This window comes from Anser cygnoides, chromosome 1 (genome assembly GCF_040182565.1).
Source record: "Anser cygnoides isolate HZ-2024a breed goose chromosome 1, Taihu_goose_T2T_genome, whole genome shotgun sequence".
Taxonomy (NCBI): Eukaryota; Metazoa; Chordata; class Aves; order Anseriformes; family Anatidae; genus Anser; species Anser cygnoides.
Window position 1 is genome coordinate 117018793 of NC_089873.1, and position 24622 is coordinate 117043414.

At 40.3% G+C, this 24622-nt stretch overlaps 1 protein-coding gene across 2 annotated transcripts in view; it reads left to right on the forward strand.

The window, feature by feature from the left end:
- The window catches only part of BACE2 (beta-secretase 2), a 52540-nt gene that overhangs the window by 13439 nt on the left and 14479 nt on the right, over positions 1 to 24622 (forward strand). Inside the window, exons 2-6 of one of the 2 annotated variants that reach the window (XM_048071458.2) lie at positions 8037 to 8125; positions 14626 to 14842; positions 16415 to 16543; positions 17738 to 17872; positions 21762 to 21863. In XM_048071458.2, coding sequence (XP_047927415.2) covers positions 8037 to 8125; positions 14626 to 14842; positions 16415 to 16543; positions 17738 to 17872; positions 21762 to 21863 — 672 coding nt within the window. The remainder of the gene's footprint in view (positions 1 to 8036; positions 8126 to 14625; positions 14843 to 16414; positions 16544 to 17737; positions 17873 to 21761; positions 21864 to 24622) is intronic. The other variant, XM_048071459.2, reaches the window with a different exon arrangement.

Sequence of the window (24622 nt, forward strand, 5' to 3'; positions counted from 1 at the left end):
GCTAGATGATTGTTATTAATGAACTTTCTCTAACAAGTCCAGATTTTCCTTAAAACACAATGTCTAGAACAGGGCATGCCTTCAGTTGGGGCATAAATGTTTAAGGTGAGTGAGGGGGTTGCTTCACACACTTAAATTCTTTGTCAGCTATTGGGTGTCCAAGTCAGTGATATGGGAGGGGGACTTATATCCAGGAAAAAAAAAAAAAAAAAAAAAACGAGAAAAATAAGGTTAATCTTTTCTGAAAAGGCAGTAAGACAAAATAGCTACGATTCACACAGCTCTAAGATAAACAAGTAATAGCTCATGTTCAACAGCGAAGCATGTTCATATAGCATGAATAGGATGGATGTGTTGTATGATAAATCTAGACACAGCAAATAAATTTCAGCTTGAAAAATAAGATACCACATGAGACAGCATGTGCAGCTAGAATGTTAATGTTTAGGAAAGTGAAGGAACTGGTGAAAAGGAGAGTGCAGAAATGAAGAATAGATATTTTGCTTTTTTACTAGGATTGATTGGGTGACTTTTTTTTTTTTTTTTGGTCTTTAAACCATAATAGCCTTCCCTTATTGTCAAAATGATAATATATATAAAGCACTTCCTGTAATATTTCTCTTCAAAATGACTATTCATCAGTCCCAGAGTCAGACGCTCATATTTCAACTCACAATTTAGTTTAGCAAGTTTATACTTCAGAGCAATCAGTCATCTTTAGCATTTGTGTTTTTAATACAAATCTCATCTACAGAAACACACAGTGCTCTTAAGCAGGGAAAGATTGGCTAATCCTGATAGTACGTTTCATCTTCTGACAAAGAAAGAGATTATTGCTTTTCAGAGAGAAAAAAATAATGGTGTTTTTCCCAGTCCAGCAGTTCAGTTCAGACCATGAAAAGACTGAGGGCAGAAGAAGACTCTCTGTCTTCTGTTAGCCCAATGCGGGTGTGACAGTGCCCAGTGACAGATGAGTGTTTCAGGGGCTTGGTGGAGGAGACTGAAGGTAAGGGTAGTATAAATAGGGTATAAATAGGTATAAATCTAGTGCACCCCTGAAGAGCCTCCATTTACAATTTGTTCTTCAGTTTACTACATAACGTAGTATAACTTTATATACCACGCTTTCTCTGACAAACATCCTGCAATTGCCAGAGAAGGAATAATCTTTAGTAACTTGCTTGACTTTCTGGTTTGGCCAAGATTTCGAGCTGCAATAGATCACCTTCCCCTGTGTCCTAAGCATGACGTTGCAGTGAAACGCGGGCACCACCTGCTTAGCAAACTGCATTAGAAAATCATTAATCTTTGTTCCATTTTTTTATTTGTACTGCCTCTCATATCTCATCTGAATAGTTAAACCTTTCTTATGAAAACAGGAGGATTTCTGGGGGGGTGGTATCAAAGAATTTGTCTGTTGTCTCCTGTGAAGTGACACCCCCTACCCCTCTCAAGGCACCACATGGAAATTCTCCTCCCGGATCCAGTGTAATGTGGGCTTCCCGCTTCCTCCTCCTCCTCAAAGGTGAAGTGTGTTATGGTCCAAGCTGCAGGGAGTTGCTTGGCTCTGGGTACGGTGTTTTTCCAACAACACCAGTGGCCGGGCTGTCAGTCAGACAGCAGAGTTGTTTTCTGGATTCCTCTGCTCAGCACTGGTGAGACCACACCTGTAGTACTGGGTCCAGTCCTGGGCCCCCCAGTAGCAGAGAGAGAGACAGGCTGGAGAGAGTCCAACGGAGGGTCGCCAAGATGATGAAGGGGCAGGAGCACCTCTCCTGTGAGGAGAGGATGAAAGAGCTGGGGCTGTTCAGCCTGGAGAAGATAAGGCTCAGGGGGATCTCATCAATGTCCATAAATACCTGAAGGGAGGGTGCAAAGAGGATGGTTTCAGTGGTGCCCAGCACCAGGACCAGAGGCAGTGGGCACAAAGTGGAGCCCAGGAGGCTCCCTCTGAGCCCCAGGCAGCCCTTCTGTGCTGTGTGGGGGAGGAGCCCTGGCACAGGCTGCCCAGAGAGCTGTGGGGTCTCCTCCTTGGGGATCTCCAAAAGCCGCCTGGGCACGGCCCTGGGCAGCCTGCTCTGGGTGGCCCTGCTTGGGCAGGGATTGGGGTAGGTGGCCTCCAGGGGTCCTTTCCCACCTCACACATCCTGTGATCCTGTGAAGTGCTGCAGAGTAACAAGGACTGGGCTGCTCCAGTCCAGGGACTGCTCTTGAGACTGCTAAAATCAGAGAATCCTGTCCCTGCTCCAGTGTTCAGCAGCAGGGCAAACTTACCCCTTTTTTGTTTCAGTCTTGCCTGTGCAGCAAAATATACATCATTCTACAAGCAGAAGTGTTTTCATCATTGAGGATTTTTCAGTCTACGTGCAGCTTTGCAGGCCCCTACATCTAGACATGCTTCCAAAGGTTCCCCTAACTCATGTTTTAATTAGATTTTATTTCCATATCTTAAAAAGAAGAGATGAAGAATCTGCATTAAACGTTGGTCTTCTGAATTAGTTTACTAGAAAGTAGACTGTAAATGCTAATTCTAGATAATACTGAAAGTAGTGTACAGTAACTCTGCTTAAAAAGGTGCTTTATATTATAACATTATTAATTTGTAGAAACAAATTGCTGAAATAATCTGACTGACAGTCTGTGCCAATAATAACACATAATAACTGTGGGCAAACACTGCATATAGTTGCTAGAGTGTTTTCTGTTTTGCATGATGGTTGTAAGCAATTCTTGCCAGATGGGCTGATAATGTAATTAGGAATCGTTGTGTTAAATGAGGCAATTTTTAAATTGGCAACTAATTTTCCTATCTATTAACCGGCTTAAAAAAGAAGAGCTGTTACCCAAATGATTTCTAGCTGCTAATCCCTAACAAGAAACGTAGCACTTCTTTGCACTTTTTTTGAAAGCACCATCTAGCAAATTATTTCCTGTAGGGTCTAATATGTATGGGACAAAATAATAAAGGGAGTTAAGAAATGTTGCAAGTTATGAGGTTTTTAGATGGAGTGGACTTGTGCTAAGCCAGTACATCATGATATGTGGTAGCAGCTCATGAGCCAGTAATGGGATGCTTCCTATTTATAGTCTCTAAATGTGGAAAAAAAAAAAACACATTTTTACTTTGTGATGGTTCACTGTGTTGCATACTCCATCAAGCAGAGTAGGACTATAAGCCCTATTTTAAGCGTGTGTGTGGGAGAAATCAAGAAAGCACAGCAGGACAAGATTTTGAACGGCATATGAATGTTACTAGCGTAGAACAGTCGCACTTTACTGGGGAAGGGAGAGAGGGGGATAGAAAGGGAGGGCATTGGGTCAAGTTAAAATCCCAGGGAAGGCACGTTCATTTGTAGTTTTCATTGTGATCACTTACGCATCCAGCTTCATTTGACCTGCCGGCTTACCTGGTGGAAGCTATCAGTTGCCTAACATCAAGATTTTGACTGAGCCCCAGAGTAAACATACAACTGAATGAGATTCATTATTTACGGGTCTAACTCTGCAGGTCTTATTCTGTTCTTTATTCCCCCATGCATCAGCTGAAGCAGGGATGAAGATCCAAATGCATTTTTGCAGTCTGGTTCCTTTTGTTCAGTGATGAATCTTCATTGCTTGACCTAAAAGAATCAGGCCCATTAACTTGAAAAACTATAGTGGATTTTTCCACAGGCCCCTCTTTTAATGGGGATGAAGATTATCACTGTCTCAGTGTGGGTTACCCAGGGAATTACATCAAAACAACAGCGCAACAGGGCTGCATGCAAGCCCCGGGATTCCACACCTGGCAAAGTCTGTGTGTGCTAAGCCACACAGGGAGCTGCTTCAAAGAAACACATTATGCACTTGCAGCCTGTGGGATTGGTTTTGTATGTTTTTATGAACATTACAAAAAACTTCTGACCTCAGACTAAAACAGGAAAGAGAAACTTCGCCGAGTCTGAGTACGGTGTAGGTCAGAACAGAGGTAAGGTTTGTCCCTGCTAGAGGACAAGGAAGTCACTTTCTGAATACATGGTGCATTTTGCAAACTGCACATTACTGCTCACTGATGCAGTTAAAGTAGGGATAGATAACGCCTAGTGTTGATGACGTTGCATTGACATCACTTGTGGTAAGAGAGAGGGCAGGTACCTGAACCACAGACAGAAGAAGCTTTGTTGAGTGAAAAAAAGATCATAGATCAATAGAAAAATTTTACTGATATCAAAATACAACAATATTCAGCAGTGGAAAGAATAAAAAAATTAAAGACATAGTAGTAAGTTAAATTATTGAAGCAGGAGAGTATACAGTAAGTGCTATTTGATGCTGATGCTAAATCAAATACTGGAAAGCTTGAGGGATCCTTGAAGTATTGACAATGTATTTGACTACCAGATGAAATGAATCATTACAACTGTTTTATTTTTTCAGTGTCTCCACCAGTTGGAGTAGAAAACAACATATAAGATGCATGGCCCAAGGAGACTTCTGCTTCTCTGTCAACGCATTTCAATGTTCACAACTTTCAGTAAACAGCTTTTGATTTGAGCACAACTTAATGGCATACAGATAGGGTGCCAGATTTCCTCTGTAACTTTGTCATGGCTGAGGTGGTTGTTACCATCATGGTCACTCTATACCCAGGAATCTTTTTTAACCTCTCATTAATAACCATACTATTTCTGTTCAGGAAATGCATCCAGCAAAATAATCTCCCAGTATGGTATGAGATGCAGGTTTCACATGCTACAGCTGTGGTAAAAGTGACCTTTGGGGGGGGGAAAGGGCTTTTATATCTGCTGTATAGATCTGAAATTGAACTTGGAAATGACCAAAAAAAAAAAAACAAACAAAAAAACAAACATGTAGGCTTTCCTTTTGGGCCTCACAGTGTGAAAGGAAAGGAGTCTTTCGACTAGCACATGATCAGTCAGCAGCCTTTGGGCAATTTCTCCTTCATGGTCTCATTCAGATGTGCCTCTCTGATCTTGGCTTTTGCCAAACCTGACTTTTCTGACAAAACACGTCGATCGCTAAATAATCAGCTCTAAGTGACAGGACACGATTCTTTGGAGGTGGCTGTCATAAATCCAGTGGACCTGCTTTGCCAGTGAGGAGAGCAATGGTTCATGGTCTCTGGTGCTTTGCCAGGAGGCTGTTGAAGAGGATGCTACCACCACTGCTGGCTCTCCCTCAACATCAGTAACTTCCTGCTACAGAAAGGTGAAGGTACAGAGAAGTATGACCCCTCTCCAGCTCAACGCGTTGAGGTGGCGTTGAGCGGGTGGTGAAGTGCGGCGGCTGGGGAACGAGCGTGTTGCGCGTTCACCTCCATCTCCTGGGGACTGGGCAGGGCTGACCTCTGGAGACGGGGCAGGGCAGGCAGCCCTGAACCACGAGGCCTCCAGCTGCCGCCCCGTGACTTACCAGAGCTGGTCTGGAAGCTGCCCAGCAGCCCAGTTAAACTGGCAGAGAATTGGCACAGAATAAAGTAGGCTCCGGCAGTGACAACATGAAAGTGGATCTTAATGAGACGTGGAGGCACTAAAGAAAATTCAGACCCAAAGGGCGACAGGCAGAGAAAGAGCGCCCAGTCAGTTATACCCACCCCAAAATGATCTGCTGATCACTGGCGCTATTGTGAGGGCCACAATAAATCTGTGTCTACCCTGGCCGCCTGCATCTCATTATGCGCAAACATGCAGATCGGGAATGTCAGCCTCAATAGCGATCTGTCGTGTGAGCGTGGCCGCGGCCGAGTGGGCTGGGACCTGCGTGGTTAGCTGCCTTTGTGTTTTCCCCTTTTTTTGGAGGGGGGAGATACCAGTTTTCTTTTGGAAATGTTGATTTGCTCCATCCTGTGGGCAGTAAACTTGCCCTTTTCTTCAGCGATTTCTGAATTCTGTGATAGTAACATTTTATTCAAGGTGTGGGGGTAAAATATCTTTTATATATGTCATAGTTAGTGGTTGGGCTTTTTTTTATTATTATTATTATTATTTTATTTCCCCAGTCCTCCTCCATGTACAGTATCATACATACTACTGAAGTTAGGGTAACACCTACATCTATTTATCCAGTTGATGTATAGTGCCCATTACTCAAACATCACAGACTGCCTTGGAAATGCTAATTAATTTAAGCCCTGCAGCACTCCTTGGAGGCAACTTTTGTTGGTCCTGATAGATGCACACATTGTAGCTGCTCTTTGTTATTTATTTTTAATACGATTTCTTTCCAAGAGAGGGAAAAAAAGAGAGGGAAAAAAGAAAAAAAAAGAAAAAAAAAAAGAACAGTTCTTACTTTGTTAGGTGTTTGACAGAATGTTAGATTTTAATCTCGGTGAAACAAAGTAGGAAGCAAACTTTGGATTTTATTGCAAGTCATGTCTCAGAGGTTCTTACTTTCTTTTAAAGCCTCAGCTCCTAGAGCCAGGTGAACTTGGATATGTCCTTTTCTTTTTAAAAGTCTGTCTAGCTTGTCTGTTTGCAAAATAAATTTTAATGTATTGTTTTCACTTAATCTAAAATCTGAGATGCATTGAGGCAAGTAAATAACTTGACTGAAGTTGTGGTTTTGTTTATGTTTAGTCTTAAAATTTTTTCATGATTAGGATTGGGAATACCAATGACAGAGTTCGTGCAGTTCAAAAGAGAGTCCCACAGATTACTAGTTGCTTTTGTGGCTTTTTTTGTTTGTTTTTTTGTTGTTTTTTTAGAGGTCCTCAGTCCCATATTATATTTACTAGGTAAAATAGGGGCAACCTTCTTCCTCCCCCTCCATGAGCAAACCAAAAATGTTTTTAAACATCAGCTCACACTTTTTTTTTTGCTTGTGCTCAGTCTATATCTATTAAAAAGAATTCAGCGTATCTTCTCCAAGTGCTTTATCCTCCTTTGTCTTTACACTCCTTTCTGAACTCGATTCTGTTTCTCCATTTCCTTTGTCAACTTAAGCTCATTTCCCCCATCTTTCTCTCTTACAATCCAGCAAATTGAAAAGGACAATCACCCTTTTCTAGTATCTGCTCCTCCCATCTCTTTTCAAGTAGCTGTCTGATAAGACAGATTACTATGTTTTTTGCAACTGTAGGTAAGGAACCTGATCTGATTTGCAGTACAGCCACATGGGTACTAGTACTTGTGCCAAGAAGCCATGGGAAACATCCAGCCAAGAGCAGGAAAAAAGCGTGACCACCACTTTTGGTAGTGACTGACTTAAATTATCATTTAATGACACTCCCAAGCTGTAGTTTCAACGTCGCTGAAAGAGGTGATCCTGCATCTCAGCTCATTCCCATGCTGTGACCTGCTTTGTGCTAGCACAAGCGTTCATACAACTGTGGTGAACCTGACTGGTCACCTGAGCCAAATGGGGAAAGGGAAGGACCCATTTTTTTCTGTGTGGTTTTGTTAGGCAATTTTGGCCTCAGTCATCCTCCCAATTAATTGAACAAGTGGTCCCCCTCTTAGGCTGCCTTCCAATCAGTGCTTTTCACTGTGTCTATAAGTCTGCCATCTTCCTGTTCCCAGGCAGTGAAGACTGTGGTAGGTTGCCACCGCTCAGAAGGAGTTGCACCTTCTCCCAGTGCTTTCTAAGCTTCATGTTTCTGCTTCGTGTTTCTGCTTCTTTCTGCTCGGACTGGCACTCAGCCCTCTACCTAGAAACCTCATCAGCCCTAAGGCAAGCAGTGCTTTAAAGAGGGCAAAAACCAGCATGTGTCCCTGACAAGGCAGGTTGCTGATACACAAGGACTGGGCCAAAAAGGAATTTGAGATGGTCACGAATTCATCTGCTGAATAAATATGGGTTTGGCGGATATTCCCCTTCCGTGACCATGGCTATTTTAAAGCATTTCATTATAATCAGCTGGGGCTAGAGGGGCCACAGCAGCATGTCTTTCCCAAAAGTGACATTTTGCATTTATTTTTCAGGACAACTGTCATCTTCATTTTTAAACTAAAGGTAGCTTAGACAAAAAAACTTTAATGATTTTTTTTGTTTGTTTAGTTGAATATGAAAAACACCTCTCCTTTCTTCTGTTTCGGCAGTTAAATATTCTGGTTGACACTGGAAGCAGTAATTTTGCTGTAGCAGGTGTGCCTGATCCTGATGTCACCTCCTACTTCAATACAGAGCTGTAAGTACCTGTTCTGCACGCCTCGGTGGGATAGGATGTCTTTGAGATTCTGACTCCTCCATGCCATAGAGGATGATCAGGCAGTTCATGGGGCTTCTCTGACATCCCATGACAGTGGGGTGTTTGCTGCCTGAACCAGAAGGTTGGCTCTTCCTGATGCAGAGGCCAGACTGACACTACAAACGGTCTCACTGATAACAGCAAGACTGAGATCTGAGCCCAATACTGATTAGAGCTGGGGAAAAAAGAAGAAGATCACAGGGTAAAAATCATTTCTAAAATCACACCAACTTCAGCCAATTTCTTATCCGAATAGTCTTGGAAGGAATTAGAAATGGGAATTAGAAATAGGAATTAGAAATTTTCCTTTTCTTAAAACAAAACAAAACAAAACAACCAACCAAACAAACAAAAAAATGGTAATTGTATCTGCTACTTAACATTTCATCCAACACAAAACTTGATTAGTCAAAAACTAATTTGTTATTTAGTTTGGGCAAGGACCTCAGTCAGTCAGTGGTTGGGACAGACCCTCTGCTGAACTGGGTTGTTTATAAGATACAACTTGGAGATTTTGGTGCCCGTTATGCACAAAATTTGCTGTTTAGCAAGAGCTGACATTAGTCACAGCCAAGCACAGCTTTGTCTGAATCACTTTTCCTCCTTTCTTCCTTCCCTTCTGCCCGTCTCTAGTTTAAATTATTTAGGTAAATTTCTACAAAACAGTGTCTATCTTTAGCTGAAGAATATGGTTCAAGTTGCTTAGAGGACAGGGAGGCAGGAGAACATCACCTCTTCTTGTATTTTAACATGGGGTATTGTTTTCTTCCAATAAGATGCACTGGTAATGGAGGCAAAGTCAGTATTTCCATGCTGACTAGTACAATAGCCTTACCTCCTGTCACATATTCAGCTGTTAATGGAGATACTTCACATTGGTCTGAAAAGTCCAGAATTTGCACCTGAGAGCTATTTCTGCACTAGTGCAGAATTTTGCTTGCCAGCTGTCCCCTTCCATAGGTAGTGGCTACAATTATAAGGAAACTTATAAGTCAAGAATTAAAAGCACAAGTATTTCCTTCGCACTTTTCTCTTCAGTGATGTTACTTTGGAAGGGCAAGGCCTCTCATAAGAACCACACACTGTTACAAAAAGTAACAGCAACAGGCACTCTGTGTTGAGAAAGGCTGTGAAATCACTTGAAGGTTACAGCCTCTTATCAGTGTTCTCTGTGTACATTGTGTTTTCAGAACTTTGGTACAAAATTAATAATGAAACCTTGAAAATTAGTCCCTGCAGAGTTAAGGGTGCTTTATCAAATGATTCAAACTCAAGTAATAATAGAAGAGAGCAATTGCAATAGCAGTTCCTGGTTTGGTTTGGATTGATGGAGAACGGGAATATGTTCAGAATAAAGTGCAGGTATTAGCATGCTTGAACCTGGCTACATCATGCTTTTTTCATTTCAAATAGTTTAAGCATAAATATCATCTGGGGGGCATCTTGGCCCTATTGAAATCAGTGAGACATTTAAATGCTGTTTGGAAGAAAATTCTGTAGGTCACCTAGTACTGGTGCTGGGCTGTCATTAGATTGGATCAGCCATGGCTGAGTCCAGCCAAGTCTTGTAAGCCTCTGAGGGTGGAGAATCCATGAACTCTGGGCAGTGTGTTTCAGTGGTGGGCCACGCTCTCCAGGGGAGGAAATTACTACCTAATATCCAAACTGAACCTCAAAAAATGTTACTCAAAGGGTGATATCCCTTGCATGATTGTTTGAAAATGAAGGTTGTCTGTGTCATTTTAGTAGCTGTCTTTCAAGTCAGTGTAAGCTGCTATGAATTCTCCTTTTAGCCTCATTTACAAAACAGGCCCAGGTCCCTGCAACCTCTCCTCACAGCTCCTGTGTTTGAGGTCCCTGGCCTATTTGGTAGCCCTCTGCCAGTCCCTCTTCTGTTTCTCTCTGTCCCAGTTGAACTGGGTTCCTACAGCTAGCCACAGTATTCCAGGTGTGGAATGCCAGCTATGTTCCTTAATGCAGTGCCTGAGAGTGCCATGATATGTCTGTGAAATTGCTTGCTGAGTGTCCCTTTGTACTTTTTTGCCCTTCATGTGCTTAGGAATGGATTGCAGGAGGTGGTTTCTGTGGCTCTTCCTGAGCTGAGGTGAAGCCAATGGGCCCATAGTGCCTTGGGCCCTGCTGCTTTCTCTTCTTGAGACTGGCCTTATGACAGTCTTTTCCCTGTAGTCACAATTTTGCACAGATGGTAGGTGGGGGCCTTGCTATCACATCAGCCAGATCTGAAAAATGACCTAGGAGTGACCTTTACCTGTGTGTAAGTGAAACAAATAGTCTATGTGCACTTTTGTTCCATGATATCTCGGTCACTTTAAAATTAAATAAAGACGTCACCTCTCATCTGGTAATTATTCCTGCAGCTTTTCCCTTTATCATTAAGAAGTGCTTCCATATCAAAGTCATAAACTGCAAATTGAAGACAAGGGGAGTGAAGGGTTAGTAATTTGTTAAGTTAATAAAACTACTGGGACTGAGTTAGATGTGTGCTTATTAGAATATTAATATTGTGTTGGAGAAACACAGTGATGGGTTTGAATTTCCTGATTGCCAAGATCTTAGTTTAATTTTATTCAAATTATCAAAATATAAAGTTAAATGTGTGATTATTTTGGGGCTGAAATTTGGAGGGTATGTAGAAATGTTGTTGTCTTTGTTTTAGAGTCTCTAAGAACATGGCATGTGTGTTTTTCAGGACAACCCTCCTTGAGCAGTTTTGGAACTAATTTGTTAAATCATGTTATGTGTCACATTTTGATATTATATAATTGCATTATTCAATTATCTGGTGTTTTATGTACAAAATAAATAGAGCTATTCTCATGAACTCTTTCATGACTGGTTTTTGAGTGGCTCTTACAAAATTCTGCTGTGAAAAGTTCTGAGTCTGCTGTGATGATCATGTTTTATAAGTCACCAAGTTATGTAAGTTTTTGGGCAACAGCCTGATTTGTCCTCCTAAACTGGAAAAAGCAGTCACAGTATTTATTTCTCATGCTGTTCAAAATAATAAGTAGGTTTTGTTGAATATGCTTCTTATGATAGAAGAGCTACTTAAATTTATAAAGGGATTTTCACACTTGAAACTAAATCAGTGTTGGCGTGGTATGTGAAAGAGTGACATACTCAGGCTGTCAGTATTCAGCAGTAGTATCTAGTAATAGTATCCAGTCTTATTTCAGTGTGAGTATTGCTGCCTCACGGTATGAAGTTTCAAGAGCAAACTACTCGAGAGATGATCATTTGATGAGGTAGGGGGGGTAAGAAAATCATGAGCAATAAATTGAGATAATACAATAAAGTACATACCATTTAACAAAACAAAGCTTCTGCTTTGTAGCATGATCCTGTACGTTTGGTTGTGTACGCTGTAAGTTTTATGGTTTGGGGTAAATTATAAACTTGTTCCAGAACCCCTACAAATTAGATGGGACTTGTTGGTTAAAAAACAGTAATTTAGGTTGTTAAATATTCTTTAGACAACTAGGTTGGTTGTTGGGTTTTCACTTGCTTTGCCTTAAAGTCATTGGCCCTAAATCACTTGTTTTGTGCCATGTATCGCTAGAGAGGGGATCAAAATTTCTGTTCAGATTTTTCGGTCCTTTGCTTCTTTCCATCCATTCTTTTCCATTGCTGTCTGTAGAGGTGTTGATGGGTGCTTAGGAAAAAGTGAATGGGTAAACAAGAAAACCTGAAGTCCTGGTTTATTGCAGACTGGCAATGGGAGAGCATGGAATGAAGAAGGAGTTGCATGTCTGGTGAGGTCAGTGTTAAGCAGGGCTTTCTGCCTAGTGGTTTTGCTGTTGCCTTGTTGAGCATCCTTCAAATATAGAATGACATGAGAAATAATATTTTGGCTATGTTTCATCCAGTGATATAAGCTGGAAATGACGAGCAACTCTGCACGAGGAAATCAACTCCTTGCTAGTTTTCTCAGATAAGGCTGGAGAGCTATTCAAGGTCTGAGAACCATTTTTCTGTTTGCTGCTTTGGAAAGAAGACGATAACTGCTAAGGAGAGGGAGAAGGAAGTGGTGGTACCACAGCACTATCATCTAATAGACCTTTTTCCTTTCCTCTGGCAAAGGTACACTCTGTCCTACTGGAAGAGTTGAATTTTTTATATTTGTATCATAGCCAAAATGGTTTGTTTGGAATTTCTTATGTCGTGTGTTTGTCTCAAAACACTCTGCCTGTAAATTAAAACAACTCTCTCGTTTTGACCTCTAAAGATGTTCCCTTCTTTTGGAGCAGTGAGATGGAAAAACATGGGCTGATTACAGTCAATAAGATGGAGCAGGAAATGTTTTTGCAGAACAGAATATAATTACTGCCACAAGGACTGCATGAGATCCCTCCCTAGGACAGTAGGGATTTTGCTCCTTGAAGTACATAATAAGGCCTCCTCTCCAATATGACATTTGTGTGCTTTACAAGTGAGATGAGCATCCTCATACCCATTTCTACAGGTAGGGAGGCACAGAGGAAGTGACTTGTCCTGCCTTTCCACAGAAACGTTCACCAGCAATACATGATCCCAGTCTTTCTGTATCCTGTTCCAGAGTGCAATCATGAGGGATTCTTCTTGCCTCCTACCTGAGGGAAGAAGACTTATGTGCTCCTACTGTTGCTGGTCATATGTACAGTCTGTATTTGCAGATGTTCTCCTGGTACTCACCTTTCTCTCCAGTTTTAGATGATTCCTCTTCAGTTGCACAGCCATACACTTTTCTACATGAACAGCCCTGTATTTTCCCTTCCTTTTTCTATTCCTTTGGTTTCTTTTATGTCACTAGTTGTTTGGACTCTTTTTTTGATTTATAAAATGTACTTCTGGTATCACAGTGGTGCTCTGAAGACCATGACTGAGCAGAGATGTCCCTTTGTCTAAATGTCGCAGAAATGCAAAATTACATATAAAGTTAAAACAGCAGTAACAGTGACCAGATACAGGCAGTAAGTACCGGAATCTCAGGCACATTTGTGCATTTTGATGTGTAATCAGCATGGCCTATTGCCTGATTTATTTCTGCTAACTTGGATGTTACAAGCCACTGGGTCCTGAAGACCCTTGAAGGGCTAGGCATTGGGAGTATCAAGAACTAGTTGGGTTTAGAGCCTGGCCTCTTATTCCTTCTCCCCTCTCCCTTAGATAGGAAGAGAATCACTTGCATGGTCCATATGGTCAAATCGCTCCACAAGATGAGATGTGTGCTCAAACAGGTCAGGAGTCGTCCATGTAGCCATCTGAAGAGTGTTCCCCATAGTAGGCAAAATCAAACCAGCTTTCTTCTGGCTAGCTCAGGTAGGGGTGGCTGTGAAGCTATCTGTGGAAGAGCTGGCTCTGAGTCGGCTCTTGTCAGCAAGCTCCCATCTCCTGCACTCCGGCCACAGACTTCACAGCTTCACGGCTGCTTCTGTCAGAGCAGCTGCTAGATTAAAGCTGGGTGGATAAAGCTGTCTGCACTTGATAAATCACCTGCACTTTCTATTGTGTTACACACATGTACTTTTTTAAAATTTACTTTTAAAAAGTCTGTCAAGCTAAAAGTCTGTTCAGATGAAGCAAGCATGGTCATTTGTCTCTCTAGGAGAAACTGCATGCCAAAGAATGGGACCAAAATAGATTGTAAGGGATCTAGGACTTCTGTGACTCTATGGTAGTGATGCAGATGGAAGGTGATGGCTGTGTTTATACTATAGAATTTTAAAATGAAAAATCTCATGGTGTTTTCTATAATGCTTTTGTTAAGCCTTCTAAACAGGATTCTTTTTCTTTGCTCCTTTGCTTTTACTATCTTTGTCTAGAAGGAACTCCTTCCTTTCCTCCTATAAGTTAGTGAATCATTTGGTAGTTATATCCAAATCCACTTACTTCCTTATAGGCAGGCCAGACTGCAGATTTAGACAACCTGTGTCTTGCTGCTGTTGCTCACCGTAATATTCTATTTTACCCAAAATGGAATTTTAATACTATTAATGAGGTAGTAGTCTACAGCTATTCAGTTAGCTTGGCATTTCAATATTGGGTTTGAATTGAGAAGCCTTTCATTTCCTAGCACCACTTAATATGTTCCATCCCTAGTTAAAGAGTATTGCTCCTATTGTGATGGACCAGTCTGAGTCAGGGACACATTGCACTGGATGGCATAATATCTTAGATTAAAAACAAAAACAAAAAAACACATTGTGAAAAACTGAGTCATTGATGGCTTCAGGATAAAAACAGGAGCTCAAGGTTTTTTATTATTATTATTATCACATGGTACTGCTTTTACAATATGACCCTGTTCTGTAAGGATATGCGATCAACTTTGCAGACTTCACTATTTTTCCTCTCTGGGAAAAAATAATATTGGATGGTATTTTGTTGTCTTGCATTGTAAATAAACAGCTCATGCATAAGTATATCTTATCCTTTTAAAGGTCAAGTACATACAAATCTCAAGGGATCGATGTCACAGTTAAGTACAGTCAAGGAAGCTGGACTGGAGTGCTGGGTACAGATGTCATTACTATCCCTAAAGGAATTGATGGCAGCTACACCATCAATATTGCAACCATTCTTGAATCGGAGAATTTCTTCTTACCAGGGGTTCAATGGCATGGGATTCTTGGTCTTGCCTATGACACCTTAGCCAAGGTAAATTATCCTTTCTCCTGCTTTTATCTTTCGCAATGATGATAAATAGAAATCTAAATATTAAAGTAAAGAGGGTAGGTGATCTGTCAGCACAAAGTTCCTCCCTTCCAACCACTCATTCCTAAGGATCTTTTGCATTTGTTAAATTCCAGAGAGAACAAATTGGGTTGTGATGGTACCGCAGTCCCATATGAGGATTTAGTCTTTTCTGGTGATAAAGGCTTCAATTTTAGCTCATCTGGAATGAATAAGCTTTTACAGAGCTTGTAGTACCAAAGGATGGGAGTAAAGGTTATAAGGCTTCTGGTATGTGTGTGGAAAGCATTTATTAGGGCTCTAATTATGTCCTTCAAGACTTGTCAATGGACTGATGAACTTTCTTGGCAAAGCTCTTGGCAGCTTGTTCTAAGACATTCTCCATTCATCAAGTAAAGTTTGAGACGGAGGGCATATGTGAGTAATTTCAGAACAAATATTAGCTACCTTGTTTTTATGAACATAAAACCAAACACATCCTGTTCTTATGGACGTAAGAAATTCAGGTAGAAATTTAAATTAGAACCTAAAAATTATAGACTAAAATTTGTAAGCTTATAATCTAAAACTGAAAACGTGATTGTAATGCTACATAGTCATAGCTTCCAACCTACACAGAACTGTCTGAGAAATTCACAAAACGAGATGTATCCATTTAGAACAAATGATTCAATACTGTCTGCCAACTCTGGAATTAAAAAGCTTTATTCAAGAGCTGTGTGATCATTGTATTGACTTCTGCCTTAGTTGCTGTCATGCGCTGTCAACAGACAGACAGGGAGAAACTGCTTCTCAGACTCTGCTTTGGGCAAATAGTGCATTCAGGGTATTTATTTTTCCCTTCTTCCAAATACTTAAATGTTAGCTTCTGAGGCTGCTCTATGCTCTGTGTAGTAAGAGCACTTGGCACCTTGCAAACTAACCAGTGGCCCAGCCTCTCATCAGATGTACCCACACAGAAATCTGAATTACAGTGAAATTGCAATACTCCAATAAATGCAAAGGTAGGCATGGTATACAGTGTAGGAAATAACCTGTTAGCCAGTAACCAGTTGAACTTAGACAGAAAGTTCTTTAAAATAAAGAAGAGGAAATAAGAGCATTGGATTCAAGGTTCATTAGAATTAAACTGTGTTTAAAAACCAAGCATGGGAGGTGGGAAGGGCATGTCATATTTGACTCTTCTGATAATCCAAAGCGTCTTCCAAGCAGAAAGTACCGTTGAGAGTTTCTGCCTGAAAACTAAAACTAGTATTTGAATTTGAAAACTGCAGTTCAAAAATACTCTCATGCTTTAGGGATTTCTATGACAATGGTCAAGAGTAAAAATGCCTTAAAGAATAACAGAAGAGAAATGACAGGTGTTGTTTTTCTAATGACTTATTATATAGGATTTTCATCATTTGGTTGTCAGAAATTCAATTTACTTGCTAAAAGTAGTCTTATTTGAATGACTTGCTCATTTCTGCAAGGAAACTTTATAATGAATACTTCTGCAATTTTTTTAATTTTTTTGTTTTTCTCTTCACCTTCAAGCCTTCAAGTTCTGTGGAGACGTTCTTTGATTCCCTTGTGAGGCAGGCAAAAATCCCCAACATTTTCTCCTTGCAGATGTGTGGTGCTGGACTGCCTGTTTCTGGAAGTGGTACCAACGGAGGTAGTCTTGTGGGTATCTGTCAATCTGAGAGGGAAGATGTATCTTTGTTAAACTCTCTCCCTCTTTTCTATGACTATCTTATTTCTTCCAAATTTAGTAGTTAAATATATGAAATGTTTTACATTTTTTTAAGGCAAAGTTAAGCATTTAGGCAAAATTTAAAGTGTCTGTTTTCATTCCCCATTCTTTTTTTCTCTCTCAAGTTTGAGTAAACTTCGGCATTTGGAGTTTTGTTTCAATAAAGAAAAAATAAATTTCATGGTGCACCTCCTTACCTATTGTGTTTCCCTTGCCCAGCTACTAAGCTTGTTCAAATTTATCAAAATGCATAGTACTTTTTCATGTGATGTGAAAAGGGGGAGAGGAATCAAGGCTCTTTGTCTTTTTTTGTAGACAACACAGGAAAGGAAAAAACTGAGGACAAGATCTTTCTCTTGTTATTAATCAGGGAAGTCTTTCCACCCATTTTAGTGGTTCCAGGAATTGGCTATTATTTATGTGAGATCATTATTTGGAATAACTCTTCATGACTTATGCTGAAATAAACATATCAGCAAAGGAATTAATCACTAATAGTTATTTTGCTGTAAATTCACATACTGTTGTAAATGTTAATACATTTGAGATAGATGAAGCCCAAGAGAGAACTTTCTTATGTTAGTTCAGTTCAAAGTTTGATGGTCTGGTATGCTCCCAGAGAGCTTCAATGAAAGTCCTGATAGAAGCTAATTGTGATAGCCACAACATGATGGTCACATTTCATTTTGCCTGTGCATATGAAAAATGGAATGTTGATAAGCAGCATTAAGGCTGTTTTGACCTGATAAAGTGAATTTATGATGTGCAGGTTTTCAATTCTGTCCTGGTTTCATACATTGCCTAACTCAAACCACCAAAGATATGGTTTTGATTTGAAACACTAGAGCTTTCATGAGAAAATCTGTGTGAGTTTGTAGAAGATGCTGGAAATTTGGCCCAGCATTGGAACAGTGGTTTACTGAAGCAACATCTTCTTAATTTCTAGTTGTTTCAAACTGTTCTATGATTGGTAAAGAATTTGTTAGCAAAATCCACAGAAATTGTGCTAAATTAAGATTTTGATGTGCTATCACAATGAAATGTTCCCATTTTTACCTGTACTTGCCCCAGAACTAAACATCCAAGATTTTAAAACATGTGAATTCTTTTCTCTTTTCCCTCAGGTTCTAGGTGGCATTGAACCAAGTCTCTACAGGGGTGATATATGGTACACACCTATCAAAGAGGAGTGGTATTATCAGGTTGAAATTCTCAAGCTGGAGGTTGGAGGACAGAATCTGGAACTGGACTGCAGAGAGGTATTTGCAATAGATTGTTTCTGTCCATATAAAACACAGGTTTATTTAAGAAAAGCACCTAATTGATCATTTTTGTCCTTGCAGGCAGATGTATATTTCAGTCTCCTCTTAGAATAAAGTCTGTATAGTAACTTTGAAAAGAAATGAACAAGCCATGTGAAATATAATGTATACATGCTAAAATTGCTTCAGAGGACTTCAGAGTTGTGAATAGTATTTTCAGTAAACTAGGGACCAATCTATGATCATTAAGTGAACAATCCACTGAAAATATAGCTGCTGCAGTTTGCTCAGCCCCTTGACTAGTTTCAGTTGTATCTAAACACTGAAGGTTGTGCATTGATTCAAGGAGACGACAGTCTTTAAACAACTACAGGCTTCCTGTTATGCAGTAAAATCAAATCAAAGCATTTAAAAACAGTTCTGGTCAAACAAAGAAAAGGGAAGATTTTGGAATGAGCCCTGTGGAGGTATCTAAGCACATAATTCATTATGGTGGTTGGCTTCCCATGGAAGCTTCCGAAAACATCTCGTCCCATGCTTCCTTTTTATCTTTGTACCCCCAACAGATATCGGGATGGTTGAAGTCCCCCATGAAGACCAGGGCTTATGAATGTGAGACTGCTCCTATCTGTCTGTAGAGGGCCTCATCCACTTGTTCTTCCTGGTCAGGTGCCCTGTAGTAGACCCCCACTATAATGTCCCCTGTCCCTGCCCTCCCTTTAATCCTGACCCCCAAGCCCTCTGTCAGCTCCTCTCCCATCCCCAGGCAGAGCTCCATGCACTCCAGCTGCTCATTGGCATGGAGGGCGACTGATGCCCCCTCCTCATCTCCCCTGCCTGTCCTTCCTAAAGAGCCTGTATCCTTCCATTACACTCCAGTCATGGGAGCCATCCCACCATGTCTCAGTGATGCCATATATTCATTGCCCTGCAGACACATGCACCTCCCTTACTCGTTTTGTTTATTGCCCATACTGCGTGCATTGATGTATAGGCACTTACAAGGGGCACTGCAGCATGTTTAGTTCCTAGAAAGTATTTTGGGGTTTCTCCATAATGCTGCCTTGTAGGCATTTACTTGTTAGCCTGCAAGTGCTGGAGGTGACCCCTCTCAAGCCCCCTATCATCGATTTTGTGATCCCTCCCGATTATATCACTCCATGCCCGTTGTTCAGCAGCCCTGTGCATCACTTACTCCTTCATGGGGCTACTGGTTACCCTCTCCCACCTTCTTAGCTTAAAGCCGTCCTAACAAGGCTAGCCATCCTACTAGCAAAAATGTCTTTTCTCCACTAGAGTGTATCCTGTCCCTCCCAAGCAGACACTGATCCTCAAACAAGGTCCCATGGTCATAGAACCCCAAACCCATATTTTGCTCACTTCAGCCTTACCAGTTATTTTTCCTCATGTATATGTTTCCTGTTCATATTAGGAATAATGTTTTGCTGTCACTGAATCATTTTAATAAGACTGTGTTGGTGGAATTTTTGCTCCAAAGTTGTTTTGTTTTTCTGGATATGTATATGCGTGTGTTTCATTTGTTTCTTGCTGTTGCTTGTTGCTATTTGTGTTCTATAATTTTCATGCCCTGTTTTCATTAGACATCTTAATTTTATCTTGTGCTGGTTCTCTTAGTTGGAAATAAGTGGAATATGATCATTCTAAAGTTTTAATAGTTCTTACAAATTAAGTGAAATTAATGATAAAAAACTTACACATGCATAAATATAATTACATACAAAATATGGAATTCATATTTCCATATAAAATATTTTAAATTGATCATATCACCTCCAACTTAATAAGCAGACCAAGGTCTATTTAAATGCCTCTCTATTATATTGTTAGGAATGCAGAACTGCTGGGTTTCTAACATAAATATGTTTGCTTTTCTTTCCTACTTTAAAAAACAATCAACATATTTTGAAGAGGAGTCCTTGTGCTGATGGTTTAATACATGCTGTTTCCAAAAAACAACTCACTTAAAAATGTATCAGGGTTATGAAAATTTCCTGTTATTGTCACTCTTTCTAAGCTATGGTTTTTTCACCTTGGATGTATTAACATAGTATGCACATCACTGGTACAAAAAGCATCATTCCTTTCTTGATTTAAGGATATTTCCCAGCAGAAGTTTAGGGGAAGAGTAGTAAATTAAGGCTAGTATGATGAAAAGTTAGCTAGTTAAGGGCTTGCCACGGATGCATAATTCTTTTTGTGGGGTGATGAACTATGTGCCCTGTCTTCTCCTAATTGTTTTCTAGGAAATGGAACATTTTTGTAACAGTCACCAGAGACTACTCTTTTCCTGGCAAGGAAAAAACAGTCCCCTGCACTTCAGATCTGGGGATAGGGCCAGAATAACACTGCAGCTTTGGCCAGGACCCTGGCAGAGCAGGGCCTAGGAAGCACAAAGCTGCCACTGGTGCACACTGCCTAGGGTGCTCTGTTAAATATTAACCAGCAAGACTGAGAAGGCGAGAAGTTACTGCACACTGAAAGTACACTGTACACAGCATGGAAATCTATAAGTCAGGAGTTTTGCATGGTTTTTTGGTTTTTTTTTATGTTAGTGGTTGGCTCTTTTTGGCTGTGCTTTTTTCCTGAGGTGGTGATCTTGGTGATTGCATATTTGTATTGTAAATATGTTAAAATGGATTCCACAATGCCATAATATTTCTCTCCCCTCGTCAGAAATGTTTCTGAGTGTGGGATAAACGGCAGGTGGTGCATATCAGTGCTTTTCCTGTTTGCTTTTCTTTCAGTGCTGCTTGGCAGCCTATAACACCTCTTCTTTCAAAAAGAAAGTCAGCCAGTTTTTGTGGGTTTTTTTTATCACTGCACTGAAGATAGTGCGTGTGACTTGATAATATCTAAACCAATGTATTTTGAATTCACTTTCTCTTTGACCTCTTCCTAAAAACTTTATGCTGTCTGTTTGCTTTTGTATTTTGATTATGCCATAAACATGTAATTGTTTGGTTATATTGATCCTGCTGCCTAACCTGGTAACAAAAGTAGTTAATACAAATAGCTAACACTGCTGCTTGCCTTTTCTTTTTACAATTAATTAATTAAGTTTTTTAAGGGTCCATAAAACAATATGTACCTCTTAAAATATTTATTCTTTGTTTTTAGTGTATCTGAGGTTTGATGAAGTATCTCAGGCTGAGGATTCGGGTTTTAATAATGAAGAGACTTTATATGAGGCGTGTTTTTTGTGCAGACTTTGGAGCAGCAGGATTGAAATTTTCCAGTTTCTTTGTAGTTGCTTTTGCCTGTGTTTTCATGGTTTTCCAAAGAGACAAGATGTACTCTTGAGCTAGAACCAAACCTGACATGTAATGAGGACTTATGTTCCCTGACTATTCTCAAGGTAGAAACACTAGTTATTAAAAACAAGCTGCTGTATTATGTTTAAATTAGAGTGAGTTGTTTTCATTATAGCTGAAACCACGATTCAGGGCATAGACATGCATGTAAGCCACATCAGTGTGCTTACCCTGTGCCTGAACTAACCATGAGAGTGCTTTGTGCCCAAGGCATATGAGAGGTAAAGTGGACTAGTGTACATCTCTGAGAGAGGCTGTGCTATACTTCTTTCTAGAACACTTTGGCCACTTGCAACAGCTGTGGTGACATGCAGTAATTTCTTGAGCAATGCAGATAAACTCAGTCTTGTGTCTAGTCTGTCCTTATGTTGTTTTTGCTCTCAAACTTCATATGAATCCAAGCTATCAACTCAAGAGAGCTGCTGAAAAGTATGACGTACAGTTTTGTGAAGACAGCTGCCAAAAAGGAACAGCTTTGTAATCGCTATGAAACAGTTTAATCTGCATTACATTAACTACAGTGTGTAATTTATCTCCTTTTTCCCCTTTCCTAGTATAATGCTGATAAAGCAATAGTAGACAGTGGGACCACCCTCCTCCGTCTGCCCCAGAAAGTCTTCAGCGCTGTTGTGCAAGCAATAGCTCGCACATCCCTGGTAAGCTAGTGTCATTAACACTGCTTGAAATGTTAATTTCCTATTAAGTGATCGCGTGATCTTTGAAAGGAGTGTCATCTTTGCTATCTGCCAGGTAAGTCAGGAGGTCTCTGACTTGAGAGGAGCAGAACCTTTCCTGGTGTACTCCTATTATTAAATAAAAAATGATGGATGGTCTTTGATGGAGGCAGAAGAGGGAAAGGGAGGTGAGAAGAAGTCCAAGTATAGGCAAGAGGTGCATGCATGTACAAAAATGCATCAGAAATAGTGTGGAGACTGAGTATTTTGCTCTAAGCATTTCAGAAATACGGATGTAATTCTTGTCTTTCCAATTCAGAGTATTAAGAGTACAAAAATCAGTCCTTTCATTCAAAACACAGTGTTTATAAAGTAAAAGAACCTGCTACTGCAAGCAGTTATCTTCCAAATATAAAGCTTATAGTTGTATAGAATGGATGTCATTCATAAAGATTGTTCATATCAAAAAAGCTGCTTTTGAACTTCATTATTTATGTTTAAAAGTATCTTTCTTTGGAAATAGAGTGAGCTTTAGAAGTAGGGCAGGGGCATGGTGGATTTCTTTCAGCGTAGAGTAACTGGAGCAGTGTTTTCTGGTTAACAAAAGCAAGCTATTCATAAATTTTGTTTGAATACGATTAGCAGCATTGAGAAGGTTAAAGCTGAAGAATAAATCCCAGATATTTCAATGTCAGCAAGTTTCATATTTTTATCCTGGCTTCAGGAATGGACAGTGGTAGGATGGGCAAATCACGGGAAATGCAGTAAGCAGGCTGTTGGCCAGTTGACCAAAAGGCAGCGTATTTGCCTGTATGCTGATAGATCAAGACTGAGACCTTTTGCCTGACTGAGAGCAGAGATTTGGCCTGAGGAGTTCTTCACTGCCAATACATGTCCAATATCTGAAATAAATATATGAATTATCTTATGTAACTTAATGCCCCTGATTGAAAAGTTCTACTCTTTTCAAAGCACTTAAATATTGACTGAAACAATTGCAGCCAAGGGGTGGAGAATGGAAAGACTACCCCAGAGCTCTTGTAATATGGGTACAGCATCCTCCTGTGAAGTGATCACAGTGGTCTAGATTCCTCCCCAATGTTGGTCAGGAGGGCATTTGACCAAGAGCCTTCCACATGCCAACTAAATAGTCAACTGATCAATAAAATATTAGAAGGGAACGACTCGCTTCACCTCATGATTTTTATTCATCTTATTAAAAATTCATTCTCTTCTAGGGTTTCTTGTTAGTCTCAAGGACCTTGTTGTACTCCTTTCCCTCTACACACACCAGAAGTTATTTTCACAGCTCTAAACAAAGGAGATAGTCTATTAAATAAGAAAATAATTACAAGATGTAAGGATTAGTTTCTGGCATTGTAAGAGCAATGGTAGCAAAATGGGTACTTTCAGCAGCTATACCATGGCATCACAAATGCACTCTTAGTGCCCTGTGCTTCTGGCAGGCTATGTATCACTGAAACGTAAAATCATCTGCTGTAGTCAGACATACTGCTCTGACCATAGGTGAACCAGGTTAACAAGTTCCTGCTGCTAGCTGCTTCTTACAAGCTTCCCAGCAAGACATTATTGCCCCCTCAGGTATACTGGCATAACTGCACATGTAGTGTTCCTTTATTCAGCTCCATTAAAAAAAAAAAAAAAAAGTCTGTGGGCTTTATGCTCTTTGATGGTGTAGATTGCTTTTTTAAACCCCACTTGATTGGACTGAAGTCTTTTAGGGGGCAGCTATAGATACAGTTTGATGATGGCAGGTATGAAGGGTAGAGGTGAGCCACTGAGGAGTGGCAGCTACTACACCTCACTGAGCTGAAGTTAGAACAGCATGTCTTCTCACAGCGTCGAAGTAATGCTAAGTTGTTAAGCTGGAGAAGGGAAGGCTCAAGTACACTTAAAATCTTTATTTTAATAACCTTTTGGGTATCATAAAGCCAAATCCCTCTCAATGCATTTGTTCAGCATACATAAGTAAGGCAAAGAAACGCCTTGTAATAAGCAGTCTTACTGGGAAATCAAAGTAGGTGCTTAAAATAGAGCACTTGATAGATTTTGTCTGTCTGGTCTGGGTGCTACCTGGGAGCTCTTCTCGCATCACAAGCTTTGTTTTCCAATAGGAAATGGAAAGAGAGGATAACTACATTTTTAGCAGGTCTGACCTTGGACTCAGCCATGATGGGTAGAGCATTTCTGTCCCATGCCAAGAGACTTACTGAAGCGTGCACTGAGAGTTAAGTGTAAAAACAGGCTGTTTGTGGCTGTAAGTCTCATTCTGTGTTTATATGAGTGTATACATGTTGGCCCAAGAAGCACCTGGAAGTATAAGGTCTCTAATACAGCCTTGACAAATATTTATTTCATTGGCAAGTATGTGGGGGTGTGTGAGCACTTGTCACTTGTAAAATGCCATATAACTAATGTATGAGCCGCTGTTTGCAAAACAATCAATATCACAGGTAATTACAAATGAGGAGGTTAGAAAGACTGGATTCCGTCTTTCTTCTGCACCTGAACTGCTTTGGCTCTACAATGTCGGAACAAGATACTGTCTTGTATGTTGCTTCACAGGGGAGTCAGAGCCAAGCCAGCACGAAGCATTGCATGCAAATAATGAAGTGTTTTCCTCTGATCTGGCAGCACATCAACTTTGTGTGTTTTAGGGAGCGTGCACTTCAGGCAAGATTTCTGTCTTAGGGGAAGAAGCTCTGTAGGGGTTTAATGTG